Genomic DNA, 15879 nt, shown 5'->3' with positions numbered 1-15879 from the left:
GGGTCCCTCGTCTGCCTCCTCAGGGTCTCCCCAGGCCCCGCAGTGCACAGCAGGCCCCCCAAACACCAGCAGTCGCGAAAGGCTGGGCAGAGGCCCTGAGTTCTGACACACCTGCCGGGACGGCAGGTCCTCCTGGCTGAGAGGGACTCATGTGGCGCCCCCGCCGGGGAGCAGAGCCTGGCTGCACAGCCGAGGGGCCTCTGGGACCCCCAGCACTTCAACAACCACCTCTGGGTCCTAAGTCAGCACTGCCGCCGGACACCTTAGGTGTCAGCTGCCCAAGACGTTCAAAACAGCGCACAGGAAGGAAGCTGGAGAATCACATCATGCAACTGTTGCTGGGCTGGTTTTGGTTTTGGCTTTTTCGCGCCATGAACCAGAGGTGAAGACAGTGCAGGTGTATTGTTTACAGACCGTTGTCCCTTTTCCTATGAATTTCTAAGGCATCATCCCTTCTACCCAGATCCATTAGAAAGATAAGAACACCCAAGTACAATATTCCCATAGACTGGAAAATCTATTTAACAACCTAAAAAAAAAAATCACACTATAGTTAATAATACGGTATTATGTATGTAAAAGCTGCTGAGAGTAAATCTTGGAAGTTCTCATCAAGAAAAAGTAATCCTGTAACTACGTGAGGTGACAGATGTTAACTATACTTATTGCGATGATCATTTTTGCAATATGTACAAATTTTGAACCATTATGTTGTACACCTGAAACAAATCAATGTTTTGGGTCAATTTAAAAAAAGAACAAAACCCCTACAATATTACTTAAGTGAAAAATGCCTGGTGACACTTTAGCTGTCTGAAGGGAGGCTACAATGTAAACACTGGGTTAGCTGTGAGGCTGGCCTGTGGCTAAGGTCTTAAACGGTTCAGGCACCTTTATGATGTAGTCTATGCACTAAATAAAGCCTGTGTGTTTTTCTTTCTTTCGGCCGTCCTACTCAGCACGAGGGGTCTAGTTCCCCAACAAGGGCTGAGCCCCGGGCCCCGCACTGGGAGCATGGAGTCTTAACCACTGGACCCTCAGGGAGGTCCCAAAGCTGTGCGTGTATTTAAAAGCACCAAGTCACCCAGTTATCTTTTCCAAATGGTCTGAAAGACCACGTTCAAAAGTTTTAACAACGTGCTCTCGTTTTTGCATTTTCTAACTTCCTAAAGAAAACGGGTTTTACTTTTCTGAGAAAAACTATTTTACATTTTTCAGACAAGTGCAAAATCACCAAGCGCTCTGTTCTCCAGACCACACCCCATCAACACCCCCGTGCAGCCCAACTTGGTGGTGGACGCGGCCAGACTCAGAAGCCACCCCTCCTGCTCTGCAATGGCAGCTCCAGGCAGAGCCGGCGCTTTGACAAGGCGCCCCGGCTGCTCCTCCACAGCCTCCCTGACCCTGGGGGTCGCGTTCACACCCAACTCACACCCCATATTTCACCTGGCGACTCTCTGGGGAGGTTAAAACATCCCGCATCTCCAGTGGTGAACAGATTACAGAGCCTGCTTGCTTGACAAAACTCACCATGTGGGAAGCTTGGTGTCTGTGCAGGTCACTATGTAACTTACACTTCAGAACCAGCATATGTGTGTGTATGTGTGTGTGAATGCCACACCCACACACACACCCACACCCACGTGCACGCTCAATGCACCGGCGCCACCCTGGCTGCCTCCTGCACGGCTCACGGTCACAGCCCCTGCCCAGGTCCCTCAGCTCCCACACCTGGCCTAGGCCTGCGGCCCGGCTGAGTCACGAGGCCGCGCCAGGCGACTCCTGCACCCAAGGGAAGCCGGCCGTGCCCCTCCCCAGGCCCGCCCCGCAGGCGCACTCTGGCTGCCCTCCGCTGGAATGCTCCCACCTAGGGGTGGATTGCTGGCAGCCTGGGGGGAGTGCAGAGGCCTAAGCGCCTTGCCCAGCGGGGGACAAGCCTGAGGCCCCGCAGACGTAGCCCCAGGCCCTCAGCCCGCAGGAGGCGGCCAGGCCTTCTGGCCCCTCTTCTCACACGAGGTGCCCATGAGTCCTGAGCAGACCCCCCCCCCACTCCTCCTGGCGGGAATGGCACTGCCTGCTGCCTGAGAGGGCGGCGCTGTGCCCTGCTCCTGCAGGAGAGGCAGGCACGCGGCAGACGCTCGGAGGGCAGGTGGGCGGCCGGGGTCTGCGCCAGGCCCAATGCCCACTCCGTCTCCAGGTGCGCTGCTCACCTCAGCAGGACGGTAACATGTGCTCGCATAAATGCTTATCCCCAGGGCTCATCCAGACCCAGGTTTCAGGAGCCGCACAGCCTGACAGTCCACGGGCAGACCCCTGCAGAAACAGAGGCACCTCACACCTCTGGGGAAGAGGAGGGGTCGAGGCAGACAGGCCCTGAGACAGGCGCCAAGGCTGCAGGCCCCTCCTGGCTATATGACTGCAATTCTACTCATAAGGCTAAAGCAGCTTTCTAAGCACTCTTTAAGTTAAAAGAAGTATCTGAAAACACCTTACTTCCTGACCTCCATCCCTACTCTTCTCAGCATGTTAACGTAATCCACTGAGCGTCTCAAATTTGGTCACCTGCCTCTACCTGGCTCACCTCCACCCCAACCTCCTGCCTCCACTGCGTCTCGCACCCAGGCCTAGGAAACTGCCTTCCTGTAACACTCAGCCTCCCCAGGAAGGCCCAGGCACCCCCCCAATGCCCCAGGAGGAGCCCACTCTTCCAGGGAGGTGCCCCGGGCTCCAGCCCACAGCCCAGCTGCTGAGGCCCGCACAGTCCCCACGCGGACACGCTCGCCTGCTAGAGCCCTCCCCGGGGCCTTCACTCCAGACACTCCCCAGCAGCAGCACGTCCTCCGCGCCCCCGTCCTCCCAAGGGCCAGACTCAGGCCTACGGCACGCGTACCCCAACCCCGCCTCCTCCTGGGAGGCTGTCCGCCTTGCACTCTGGACAGCGGTCTGTTCCCCACGCTTGCCTGGCACACATTCACCTCTGATCCCACAGGACTTCTCTGCAGGAGGGTTCAGTGTTGAGGACATAAACCCCAAGTGTACAGTGCAAAGCAAAATCCCACCTAGCTGCTTCTGAGCCCTCTTCAGACGTATTCTGGTTACTTTTCAAAATCCACCTACTGTCTCCAGGCGTGAGCTGGTGTGAGTGTGTGAAGAGTATACACTTCCTGAGCCTTCACAGGTGAGCTGGGGGCAGGCGAGGCAGGTGTTACTTGCTTCACTCAACAGACCAGGTAAGAAATGTCAAGAGCCTTCTGGAATACACGTCTGGCAAGCAGCAGAGACTCAAGAGGAGGACCACCTGACTCCAAAATAAAACGCAAACCCCTTGTCCTCAAGCAGCTCACAATTGAGTGGGATGGGTGAACAAGTCCCCAACAGCAACCACCGAGAGACACGCTGACCCAGAGTGACCCCCAAGCACGGGCGTCGGCCAGCTGACTGCTGCGGGGTGACGTTGGCGAGGCCACAGCGCACCCCTACCCACCAGCTCCTGGAGCTCCATCCCCGCCAGCGGTGGAAACCCAGAACGTCCCCAGACACCAGCCTGTTGGACTAGTCTGATCTGGGCCAATGGCACAGGTTACGGAACGACCAGGCAGCTGTGGTACCATCTCCCTTCCCTGCGTCTCCCCTTCAAGCTGACATTCTTAAATGGCGGTAAAAGGCCTTAAATCCTTTGTGGGATGAGAAGGGGTCACAGACAGGAGAAAAACACACACCACAAAGCAACGGGACGACTGACAAACTACCCCGTTGTTGAAAATTTGCCAGACACCTTTTTATAACACTGCCATCAAAGCATAAGCCAGAAACCAAAGCAGGATGTGGTTCTTTCAGTCCTGGCCCTTCTGGTTGGAATGGGCTTCACTCAAGAGCTGTGCATGAACTCCACAAGAGGACAAAGGCTCAGGGAGAGGAAGAACCATGAATCTCCAGTGAAGTTTTCTCAACATACAGACTACATTTTCCTACAATCAAAACGTAACTACCCTCACTTTCGAACCAACATACAGTGATAACCTAATTAAACGCAAACCTTATCTTGGCCAGGCCTAAAATAAAATACTTCAGCCACCAGATGCTAAGAGCCAACTCACTGGAAAAGACCCTGATGCTGGGAAAGACTGAAGGCAGGAGGACAAGGGGACGACAGAGGACGAGAAGGTTGGATGGCATCACAACTCAATGTTCGTGAGTTTGGGCAAGCTCTGGGAGATGGTGAAGGACAGGGAAGCCTGGCATGCTGTAGTCCATGGGGTCACAGAGAGTCGGACATAACTGAGCAACAAAGGAATAGTGTCTCCAAGAACATAGAATGAACCACGTGCACGCACGTGTGTGAACAGTCTCTTGTATGTAACCTTTACATACATGACAAACCTCAGGAGCTCCTGTAACACGCCTTAGCTGAAGATAGCCTTCCAAGTCTGGGCACAGGATCAAACGGCAGGGATGGATCTCACCAAGGTCCAGAAGGTGGAGTCAAAAGCCCAAGAATTCAGTTAATAAACGATGATGTCTTGAACCTGATCTGACCCCATGTTCAAAGCTCATTTCTGTGACATGACTTCAAGATTTAGCTCACCTCCTCAGCACAGTGGTTCTTGACTGGGGCTTCTGACCTGGCCAACAGGGAGCACCGGCTATGTCTGGAGACCAGTGCTATCGTCACAACTGGATGATGTCTGTGTGTCGCTGTGTGAAGGTGCTACTGGCACCGGAGGGCAGAAGCCAGGGCTGCCACTAACACTGTACAACACACGGGCTGGTCTCCATGCAGTCACGCGCCCCAAGGCGTCAGCAGCGCTGAGATGGAGAAACCCTCCCCTAGAGGCAAGGCCTCAGCACGCGTCAGCCCGGAAAAGAAGACGGGAGAGCACACCTGCCCTCGACAGACACTTGCCCGCTCACCCCATCCAAAGGATCCTGCCCCCACGGAAAATGCAGGGCTCTCTGCTCCTTCCCTCTTTGGGCTCTGAGACCCCAGAAAAAGTATGTTCAAACTACCTAATCAGTGAGGAAATGGAGTGCAGAGTCAGGAAACCAGAAAGCACAGTGACGTACTCTCCAAAGCACCTCGATCTCTTTGGTTTGTTAAACTAAAGTAAGGGTGGCTTTGCTGGCCACCACCCACCACTGGGGTTCCAAGCAGCTCCCGCCATTCATCAGTTTTTACAGGACAGCACAGGTGTGGTCCAGACCATCAGTTAGCCTGCGCTTCAGAAGAGCCGTCATTTACCAACAATGGTCCGTCTGAACGCTCCATGAGACTGGGGCTGATTTCAGGAGACTTTAAAAGAAAGGAGATTTGACAACGAACAGGTCTAAAAGAGTCTCAATTTCTTTAATCGTTATCTCCTAGGTTTCTAATGCACTCCAGACTCTGGGGAGCCCTCTGTCTTCCTCCCCAAGCAAACACCCCAATCGCACCACAAAGCAGGCAGGGCAGACACCGTGAGGCTCCCTGTCCTCAAGGCCGGTGGAGAGGCCACAGGAAGGAGCCCCGGCCCACAGTCCGGCCCACCCCGCCCAGCTCAGACTCTTTCCCATCTGCGCCTAAATGATCGCTTAAGCATCCCGACCTGCTTGTGCTTATGCAGCGTAAAACTCATGTCCTACAAAAGAGTTCATCACGAGGGGAGAAATTACACAGCGGGAGGAAGACGGGAGGAGGGTGTACCACACACACAACCTGGCTGAGCGGTGTGTCCGAGTGAAGATTCTTTCAGGCTTCACTTGCACAGCAACTGACTTTTCCTTTCCTGACTCACATGCACGATTTATAATTACTGAACATCTGCCCACTTCTGCTGGGGGAGACCTCACTCTACACCTCAGGAAATGCGCTTGGAGAGAAAGGCAGGAAAAATGAAACCAGAGTTCACCGCTTTTGCTTTCACGCACCATCAGCCGAGTTCGTCAGCTACGGGCCCCCTCAGCTCTCACCTGCTCAGCCGCATCATCAGACCCTCTGCACAGAAGGCACAGCTGAGTGTGGCGGGGGATGCGGAGCAGCCAGGCAGTCCCCGCACTGGGGACACACAGGCGCCCACCCTGGGGCCGGAGAGGGTCTAGGGGAGTAACTCAGGAGCAAAGGGGGACCTCACCCGGACCCTGGGTAATGACAAGAGACGTGATACCCTGCAAGAAAAATGGAAAGGGAGAGCACTTCCAAGCCAAAGAACAGACTGGTCTTCAGTTCAGATGCCGCAGAAGAAAGCATCCTGAGATCCAAGTTCAGAACTAAAAAGCTACTGGCTTAGAGAAGGTGAAAGTACCTACCCGACAAGCTCTAAAAAGAACACTGCAGCTCCCTCTAGGCGCCCGGCTGAGTAGAAATGAGGAACAGGACAGAACCAGGGTGACTGCCTATCTATCAGCAGTCAGACAGCCGGCGGCGGCGGCGGGAGGGACCCTGGGCTGGAGAGTAGGCCCCCCCGCACTGCCCGTGGAGGGTGGCGGCTGGCTCCGCTCCCGTCCCCAGGGAGCCAAGGCCAAGTCCTGCAGCAGGTGTGCGCTCCAGGTAGAACTAGGCCAGCCCTGCCGGTCGCCGCACGCGTCTCTGCACCAGTCTCTTCTCACCCAGGGCACTGACCAGTCCGCTCCGGATGTGCCGTGGGGCCCCGGCGGGCGCTCTCCGAGCACACACCTGCGCCCCGCGGGCCCCACCCGAGGAGCCCTGACGCTCTAACTCGGTGCGAACGAGGTCCCGCGAGCTAGGGGGCCTCAGCCCGGAGTCACGGGGCTCCACTCGGAGACAGAGTCAGCGGATCCAGCCTCGGGTACAGCAGGACGTGCCCCTTCCAGGTCTACACGCCGCCAGCGAAGGGCCACCGCGCCCAGCCGTCACATGCTGGCCCGGGCCGACCTCCGCCCGGGGTCGCCTTCGCCGCTGGGCTGCGACCGAGGGCTCCGCGCACGTGCGGGGGCGCGAGCACGTGCGGCGCCCGGTGCCCCAGAGTGAGGACGGAGTCCGCGCCCGCCGGCCCCGCGACCCGGGCGCCCCGCGCCGGGGTGAGGCGGGAAGACCGGCCGGCGGCTTCCCCCGCGCCCCAGACCCCGGCCCGCCCCGGGGCTCGCGGCCCCCGCGCGCACTCACCATTGTGGTTGACCCAGGTCGGCTTCAGGAGCTTCATTGTTTGGCCGCCGCCGCCGGGCTGAGGCGAGAGCCGCGTCCCTCAGCGCGCCCGGGCCATGGAGCCGCCGCCGCCGCCCGCCCTCCGGCCGCCGCCCGCCCCGTGCCCTCAGCGCCGCCGCGCCATCGCCTGCCCGCGCCCCCCGCCGCCGCCGCCACAGCCGCCCCCAGCGCTCGGCCGCCGCCGCCACAGCCGCATCCCCCGCGCCGCTCCTCCTCCGGCGGCTCCCGGGCAACGCCGGAAGTCACGGCGCGCACCTGCCAAACGGCCCCGGCGGGAAACCGCTCCCCGCGTGCTCGGGCCGAGCGGCTCCGGGGCCGGCAGGGCGGGCGGCGCCACTTCGGATCCGCCCCGGGCGGCGGGGACTAGGGTTGGCCGGCGGGGGGCGCGCGCGCGGGCGGGCGGCACCTGGGGCGGGGGGCGGCCGTTGCCCCGGCGGTGCCCGGCCGGCTAGCCGCCCCCAGCGTGCTCTCACTGAGCACCCGCGCGCGAGGGCCACGTGCGGCGCCGAGGCCCGGACCCGACGCCGGCGGACGAGCCGCGGCGTTTACCGCACGCCCGGCTCGCCTGAGGCGCGAGGGCTCTCGGCCTCCCGGGCGCCGCCGGCCTCACCGCGCGGGGGACAGCCCTCGCGGGGAGCAGGCCTGGCGGCCCGTGGGCGGCGCCCGCGGGAAGGAGGCCCCCGAGCGGCGCGAGGTGCGAGGCGCCGGCCGCGGGGCGGGGCCGCGTTGGGGGCGGGGCCAGGCGCAGCGGCGGTAGCCGGAACGCCGGGCCGCGAGGCTGCGCTGCGGCCGGACCGGAGAGCGGCGCACCGCGCGGGTCGGACGGCCGAGGGGCGCGCGCCCGGAAGCGGCAACCGGCGACCCGGGGGCATGGCGGCCGCGGCGCTGGCGGCGGCTTGGCGCGCGCTGCGCCCCGCGAGCGGGTGAGGGCGGAGAGCGGGCGCGGGGGTGTGGGTTGAGAGGCAGTCACCGGGGTCCCGAGCGACCTCACGTTGACGCGGACGGTGACGCGCGTCCGGTCTCTTCCAGGCTCCTGGGGGCGCGGCCGACGCAGACGAGGGACGCGCGGCGGCGGGCTTCCCTGCTGTCCTTCTGGGGCCTCGTGCCCATGAGGTAACCCGGCCGCCGGCCCGGCCTCGGGCGGGGGTCGCGCCCGGGCGCCCGGAGAGCGAGGGTGCGCGACGTTCGGTTTCTGTCTAACCAGGTCAAAATTAAATGCAGAATGGTTTGAAGAAAAGTTAATTCGTTTTGAAGGGATTCTTATGTAAAAGATTTAAAGAGCACAGATAGTGTCTGTTTCTTACTCCCTGGAGAGGTGGGGGGAGGCCGGAGGGTCCTTGTTTCCACCTGGGACCCTGGACATCTTGTACGGGCGTGATGAGACTCAGTCTTGATGCCAGAGGATTCGATTGTTCTTAATAGTAACTTATTGCACAGTGATGTGTCAAGGTAAGCCAGACTTGTTGGTGCTGGAGGATGAGGAAATTTGTTAACATGTCAAATGGTATAAACAGGAACTTCCTAGTCATTTTTGTTATACTGTCTCTTTTAGTGTTACTCATGTTTATAAATCACACATCTATTTAAAATGTGAGTAACAAGTTTTTAATGGATAAACAGCAAGGCCTAACTGTATAGCACAGGGAATTAGATTCAGTATTCTCAGATAATGTGATGGAAAAGAATGGGAAAAAAGATGTATGTATGCATAAAAGAATCACTTTGCAGTACAGCAGAAATCAACACAACAGTGTTAAACAACTGTACTTCAGCTTAAAAATTACATAGAAAATATGAGGGATGAGCGTGTAATTAATCAGTTTGGTATTTTCATATTTCAGTTTATCTCAAGGCCTACCTGAACCCTTGCACTAGAAATGAGCACTTCTCCTTAATTTATGCCCTGACACCCCATGGAATTTTTCCACCCCTTCCTGGGTTGAACATGCCCGCCCTTCTGAGGACCCTTGCTGGAGGCTGTCCCAGGAGGCCGGCGCACACGGTTCTTCCCTAGTGCAGAGCACAGTTGCAGTGTGTGGGCACTTCCCCTAGCGCCATGTCTCTGCACGCTCACGAGACCACAGAGGAAGACTTCCAGTGTCCACTTTGTGCTTTAGAGCAGAGCCTCTGCGGAAGAAGAAGAAGGTGGACCCCAAGAAAGACCAGGCGGTGAAGGAGCGCTTGAAAAAGAGGATCCGGCGACTGGAGAAGGCGACCCAGGAGCTGATTCCCATTGAGGATTTTATCACCCCGGTCAAGTTCTTGAATCAAGCGAGGTGAGGGCCTCTGGGTTTGAGGTCTTGGGGCAAAACAGTTCTGTTACCTTCAGGAAGTGGTGTCACGGGAGCTTCACACCTATCATGGGCAGGGTCATAGACCCGGGCTGGCCTGGCCCCATGCCGAGTCTCTTCCTGGAGGAAGCACTGGGCGCTGCTCCTGAACGGCCAAGTGTGGGCGTGAAACTCTGGGCAGGGGTCGAGCGGGTTCGAATGTGGCCCACAGCCCCCATCCCTTCCGATGGCAGGAAACCTTCAGCCTCCTGCTGCGGGACGCACAGGCCTGAAGCCTGTGTTTGTGGAGTGGGGTGGCCGGGATCGCTGCCTCGTCAGAGCCCGTTTATACAGCAGTGCCACGCTGTGTCGGGGACCTCGCGGTGTGGGGTCTGCAGGGCTGATAACAGGCTGTCGACTCCCTGGGATATTGGTGTCTGTTTTCACGCCGCCATTTGACTTTTCTCCAAAGCCGGCTTTCACCACGGCCTGCTGGGGCATCGCTGTTTCCTGTCTCCATGTAAAGCGACCGGCGTGGTTCCCTTGTTGCCACATCCACCGTCCCGCCCCTTGGTTTGTCCCCGTGTTCCACGCGCATCTCCAGCGGGGACACTCGGGTCCCGTGCAGTCGGTTGGCGAGGCCTGTGCCTCCAGGTCACGCCCTTGGCTCTGCGTGTTCCCAGGCAGCGGCCGCCAGTGGAGCTCCCCTTTGAGGAGAGTGAGCGGAGAGCCCTGCTCCTGAAGAAGTGGTCGCTGTTCAAGCAGCGTGAGCATGAGCTGGAGAGGGCCGCCATCGCATCCCTGCTTGAGGCCCAGCGGGAAGCTCTGCAGGAGCTGGAGCTCACGGCCCCGGAGCTCCATGCCGAGGCCACCAAGCGGGACCCCAGCCTGTTTCCTTTCGAGAGGCATGGGCCAGACTACACGCCGCCCATCGCCAACTACCAGCCCCCGGAAGGCAGGTACCAGGACGTCACCAAGGTGTACACACAGGTGGAGCTCAAGAGGTAGGGCTGCGGGTGGCCGCCCTCAGGACACACTGCCCGGCAGAGCCCACCCCACCGGGCTCCGGTCTGCTGCTAACCGGTCAGGCCTGCTGTGAATAAACGTGTTGAACCCTGTGTCTCTGTTTTGTTAGTTAACCCACCGGGGGTGAGGGGGCTGCCCTTGCTTGCCTGGCCTGGGGAGAGGAAGGCCCTCACGCTGACTGCTGCCCTCCAGTGATCAGGAAGGGGCAGAGGCAAGAGGCAGTGACCGCAGGAGTGGAGGTGAAGGGCATGCACCCCAAGGGGAGGCAGGGCTAGCTCTGGTTTTAAGCTGGGGTGCCGAGCAGAGTGTCAGGGACAGGGACCCACTGGTAAGGCGGTGTGTCCTCCAGGATGGCTGACACCTAACCTGGCTGAGGCCACTCGGTGAGGGGCAGGGGGGTTGTGAGTAAGGTTGGCACCGGAACAGACACCACAGACCAAGGGGCTGAGACGGCGGACATTTATTTCTTTCAGTTCTGGGGCTGGACGTCCCAGGTCCAGGTGTGGGCAGGGCTGGTGCCTTCCAAGGCTGCTCTCCTTGGCCTGCAGATGGCCATCGTCTTGTGTTCCTGCGTGGTCGTTCCGTGCCCTGATTTCTCATAAGGATGCCGGTCATTGCATTAGGGCCTGTCCACGCGACCTTGGGCTTCCCCTCTGGCCCAGGTGGTAAAGAATCCGCCTGCAATGCAGGAGACCTGGGTTCGATCCCTGGGTTGGGAAGATCCTTTGGAGAAGGGAACAGCTACCCACTCCAGTATTCTGGCCTGGAGAATTCCATTGGCTGTATGGTCTATGGGGTCGCAAAGAGTCAGGTACGACTGAGTGACTCACTCAAGTGATCCTATTTCCCCTTAATCACCCCTTTGAAGACCAGATACAGTCACGCTCAGTAGCAGGGATTGGGGCTTCCCCTGGTTGTTCAGCGGGAAAGAACTGGCCTGCAATGCAGGAGCCACAGGAGATGCAGTTTTGATCCCTGGGTCAGGAAGATCCCCTGGAGGAGAGCATGGCAACCCACTCCAGCACTCTTACCTGGAGAATCCCATAGACAGAGGAGCCTGCCGGGCTGCAGTGCTTGGGGTCACAAAGAGTCGGTCACGACTGAAGTGGCTCAGCACGCACAGAGCAGCAGGGGGTAGGCCTCCCCCAGAGGAACTGGGTGGGGGGCATGATGCAGCCCAGCAGCGAGGGGCCGAGGGGCAGTGTAGGCAGAGGCCCACCTCAGGGCAGGCACACAGGGGGATGTTTCAGCTGAGTGAGTATTGAGCTTGTGCACTGGCCTAGAGGACCCTGGCTACCCACCCCGGCCTCATCAGCCTGTGGCTCCTTCTCAGCCTTGCAAGCCTCCAGCCTCCTCCTCAGACAGGGCCACACTCAGAGCCTTCCCCACCGCAGCACCCCTCACAGGTGCTTTTCAACCCTGTAGCTTTCCTCGGAGAGGTTGGACAATCAAGTCAGTAGGTCATGGCCAAGCTGTTTTGTTTCAACCTCTTTGGAGGTCGGTAGGGAGGTGCCGAGCACAGCTCCGTAGGGTCACGTCTCACGCACGGCTAGTCTCACCTGCACCAGAGGCCAAGGGTGCTGCCCGAGTGGGTACCGGTTCCCCGCCCGCTGCCCCGCCGCAAGTCCTCGTATCACAGGCTCCCCAGGATGGCGCTCCGACCCTGGCCCTGGAGCCACCAGCGTCCCTGAGATCACGTCCTTGTGGGCTTTGGTGGGTGCTGCACCAAGTCACCCCCAAACAGCTCGTCACCGTGAGCTCTGTCCCGAGGGTTGGGAAGATGCTGCCCGATTCAGTCTATTCACAGCTGACGCCTGAACGTTCATGTCCGTCCCCTGAACTCAACAGGACGGAGGCCACGTGTCCGTTTCAGGCTTGCAGTCCCAGGGCGTGGACACGCATGGACACAGGCACGTTCCCCTGCACTGGAGGCACGACCAGCATCCGAGTAGGTGTGGGGTTCCTGACCGGCGCCAGTGCCCCGCCGCAGGAATCCCGGGAACCAGGGGGTGGCCGCCGTTCCCAGCACACAGCCCCCCATCGGGTTTCAGACCCGGGGAGGGCCCAGCCATCCCTCCCTCTCCTCGCACAGAAACGCCCATGGACAGAGCTGCAGCCACGGCTGACAGGCCCTGGTTGCCAGAGGGAGCACCCTGCGCCTTCCTTATACTCACCTCTGCTCTGGGGGTCCCGTGCGCACACCCCCACTGCTCACAGGTACACAGTCACAGAGGACCCCTGGGGCACACGGTGGGGACCCTATAATGAACGTCCTTCTGAAGGGGTGGGTTATTCTGTCCCCAAGAATGGGTTCCATGATGCAGAGCCACACCTGTGGCCCCGGCTAGGGCCCGGGGGGCAGCCGAGACGCTGCAGGCCTGGTCCATAGCACCAGGCGGCAGGCCGGCCGCATGGCCCCAGAGACTACATCATTTCAGCAGAAGAAAGAGACCTCCAAAGAACGAGGGTTCCCCTTGGTTCAAACACATGTATTTTTAAAGCATTTACAAGAATGTAAGCATACAAAATTCTAACTGCCTGCATCTAACTCTTTCAATAAATGCTGGATGCAATTTACAGTTTCTATTTGGAATCAAACCTGTGAAATGTCTTTTAATATAATCCACGTTTTCTAAAAACAACTGGGGGAAATTCCAAGGAAAGGAGCGGTGAGTGGCCGTGGCAGGAGGGCACCGTGGCCAAGGTGCGTGGTGGTCACCAGAGCAGGGTCAGGTGGGGCTGCCTCATTCCCCCCACCGAGTGTCCCCACGGGTCAGAGCTGCCCCTGGAGGGTTCGTCTGAGGAGCCCAGCCCTCGGGACAGCCTCTCCTGGGCCGCTGTCCCCAGGTCTGCCTGGCTGCCCGCAGGGATGCCACATGCTGGGTGGACCGGCTCCAAGCCTGGGGGTGATAGCGGGGCAGGCAAGGCTGGAGGCGAGGGCTCCATGTCTCACGCTAGGCAGAAGCTCCCAGGGGCCCTCTGGACTGTTTGGGCCGGTCACCCGTCCTTGTCCTCGGGCAGAGGGAGGTGCCAGTCTTCTGGGGGGCTCTGCCTGGGCACCCACACCAGGCCGTGCTTCCGTGCAGCCCGAACTCTGGCCCGCTCGCTCTCACACAGGGACCGCTGCAAAGGAGACCTGGTCACGGGCAGCCCCACACATACCCGCCCACATGTGCAGCCCAGCACACACCGGGATCACTCCTCTTCAAGCTACCGTGAACATCTATCATATAGGTGCACACTTCTCCTGGGCCCCAGGGTCTGAGGCTTTCGGTTGACCTAATCAGCTTCACCAGCTGAGACAGGCTGGGGGCTTAGCCATGAGGAGAGGTGAGCCTGAAAGACTGGCCAGAGGCAGGGAAGAGGCCACAGACTGACCGACAGCAGAAGTCACCTCTGCCAGTAAACTCGGGGCAGCAGGTCACAATCCCGATGGGGCCTGGGGTTTTCCAGGAGCTGTGCTGGCCACTCTACATGTAGAATTTTACCTCCTCCGCCTGAGTGTTAAGAGTGATCAGAAACGCAAAGCAAACGTGAAAGCCCCACAGACCTCCAGCCCCGAGGTGAAGGTCACAGCTTCCACTCGAGGCCCGTGTCTCAGAGCTGCACCTGTTTCCCTAAAGAAGGAATAACTGCCTCCTGACAGATGTACCTCCTGCTTTCCTCATTATGTGACATACCGCAGGCACCTTCCCACAAGTGGGTAGGTTACTAAATGGCTGTGTAGTACTCTGCGATGGGGAAGATATTCGTTATCTGGTCAAATGTCTACTACTGGACATCAGGTCACTTTCAGGACATTTTGAACTTTGAACTGTCACCCAATTAACTCCCTAGGATAAAATTCCAGGAGTAAAACTCTGAGATCAAAAGGCATGCATTTGATATTTAGATAATCAAAATACCCACATTCCACCAGCACTGCCCAGGTGCTCAGACTCTCCAAACCCCAGTGGATGTTTTGCTGGGCAGAAACCACTTACTGTCATTTTAAATGTGTATCAGGCCATTTGATGTCCTTTCAGGGTGAATCCCTTCTCTCTCCCTTTTGTCCACTTCTCCATTGTGAAATCCATTTCTCTTACTGATATATAAGAGCTATCTTTACAAGCTATGTATAAAGGATTTTGATTTCTTGCCATATAGACCCACCAACTGTCTCCCACTGCTCAGGGACTGGGCATCTACACTCGCCAGTCCTGTTGGCACACCCCACGAGCGCTGCACCCTCACAGCTCCGCTCCACCCTTCCCCCGCCATCAGCTCCAGGGCACCACTGTATTCCAGACTAGGATGTAGGAGCCAGGAGGGCAGAGGTTGTGTTCTAACCGCTCCTGTACATCCAAAAGCGTCCAAGCGGTAAGTGTCTGCTGAACGGATGGACCAAGAGCCCCTCCAGACTGGTTTCCGTGCCTGCACCACGTCCTCTCCCAGCCTGACTGCCAGACTGACCTTTGAAGGATACAAATCAAAGCACACGCGGAGGGCTGGACCCGAAGTCCCTGTTGAAGGCCCGCCCCCTGCGCCCAGCGCCTCTGGTTCCCGGCCTTCCAGGGCTCGGCGGGCCCGGTCGGGTCACCTGGCCTCACCTGGGCTTCGGCGCTGCGGCGCTCCTCCCACTCGCGGCAGCTGGCCAGGTCGCGCCGCCACTGCCCGCACGCCGGCCGCTCGCCGTGGACGTAGTAGTGGCGCAGGAAGTGCCCGGCGCTGCGGCAGAGCTCCCACTCGGCGCGGTAGGCCTCGCACGGGCGCGGCGGCTGCGGGGGCGGGCACGGGGGCGTGAGCGGGGGACCAGGTGCCCGCCCGCCGACTCCGACCGGCGGACTCGGCTCCCCAGGACCCCAGCGCCCACCCGGCTTACCCGCCAGCCTTCACCTTCCGTCATGTTCCGGAACCGCTGGACCAGCCTCCTGGGGCGGCCCCTTGAGACTCGCCAGTGAACGGGATATCCGGGTTGGCAGCCAATAACAGACGGGGGGCGGGGGCCCGAAACCCGAGGTGGGCGGGACCGAGGCCGGTGTGGGCGGGGCAGTCCTTCCCGCGGCTTTCTTTTCGTCACCTCAGGGGTCAGGTCGCTGAGATCGATCAGCACACTTGGGCATCATCGCCGCGCGGTCAAGCCTGCGGCTGCAGCTGCCCCACCCGTGTCCCCTCGAGGGCAGGGTGACTCCCGAGGGCGTCCAGGCAGGAAGCGGGGCGGAGGGGCGCGGGCACCAAGCAGCTGGCCAGGGGCGCGGAGGCCGTGCGGCCCGGGCAGACGGCAGGCCCTGCGGGTGGGCGTCCGGAGGCGGCGTTAGGGGCGAGGGTGTGCTGAGGCGGGGGGACAAGGCTCGTCCAAGAAGGACGCGCACGAGGCAGTGACAGCAACGGCAAGGAGGCTGATGGCGCCTCAGGACTGCCCTGCGATCCCCGCCACAGTGGTTCTCCAACTCCCCCAGCCTAGCC

At 59.6% G+C, this 15879-nt stretch overlaps 3 protein-coding genes across 4 annotated transcripts in view; 1 reads left to right on the top strand and 2 right to left on the bottom strand.

Moving 5' to 3' along the window:
• LOC122454877 (protein HIRA) overlaps positions 1–7284 on the bottom strand; it is a 47126-nt gene extending 39842 nt beyond the window's left edge. The window contains exon 1 of the mRNA XM_043489551.1: positions 7100–7284. Coding sequence (XP_043345486.1) covers positions 7100–7136 — 37 coding nt within the window. The 5' untranslated portion in view covers positions 7137–7284. The remainder of the gene's footprint in view (positions 1–7099) is intronic.
• A 582-nt stretch (positions 7285–7866) lies between these two features.
• MRPL40 (mitochondrial ribosomal protein L40) lies at positions 7867–10526 on the top strand. Its single transcript, XM_043489583.1, has 4 exons — positions 7867–8061; positions 8168–8251; positions 9256–9414; positions 10092–10526. Exons 1-4 carry the CDS (start codon positions 8009–8011, stop codon positions 10414–10416), a joined length of 621 nt encoding a protein of 206 aa, XP_043345518.1. The 5' UTR covers positions 7867–8008; the 3' UTR covers positions 10417–10526.
• A 2382-nt stretch (positions 10527–12908) lies between these two features.
• Positions 12909–15417, bottom strand: C1H22orf39 (chromosome 1 C22orf39 homolog). 2 transcript variants are annotated; one of them, XM_043489590.1, is made up of 3 exons: positions 15296–15416; positions 15024–15191; positions 12909–13557 (listed from the first exon to the last, which is right to left on the bottom strand). In XM_043489590.1, exons 1-3 carry the CDS (start codon positions 15317–15319, stop codon positions 13432–13434), a joined length of 318 nt encoding a protein of 105 aa, XP_043345525.1. In that variant the 5' UTR covers positions 15320–15416; the 3' UTR covers positions 12909–13431. The 2 variants fall into 2 exon arrangements, with proteins under 2 accessions (XP_043345525.1, XP_043345520.1); XM_043489585.1 differs by lacking the exon at positions 12909–13557 and adding an exon at positions 13564–14536 and having other exon boundaries at positions 14900–15191; positions 15296–15417.
• Between the last annotated feature and the right edge of the window lie 462 nt (positions 15418–15879).

Source organism: Cervus canadensis, chromosome 1 (genome assembly GCF_019320065.1).
Source record: "Cervus canadensis isolate Bull #8, Minnesota chromosome 1, ASM1932006v1, whole genome shotgun sequence".
Lineage (NCBI taxonomy): Eukaryota > Metazoa > Chordata > Mammalia > Artiodactyla > Cervidae > Cervus > Cervus canadensis.
The sequence above is the reverse complement of the archived record's forward strand: the minus strand, read 5'-3'. Positions and strand labels throughout refer to the sequence as shown.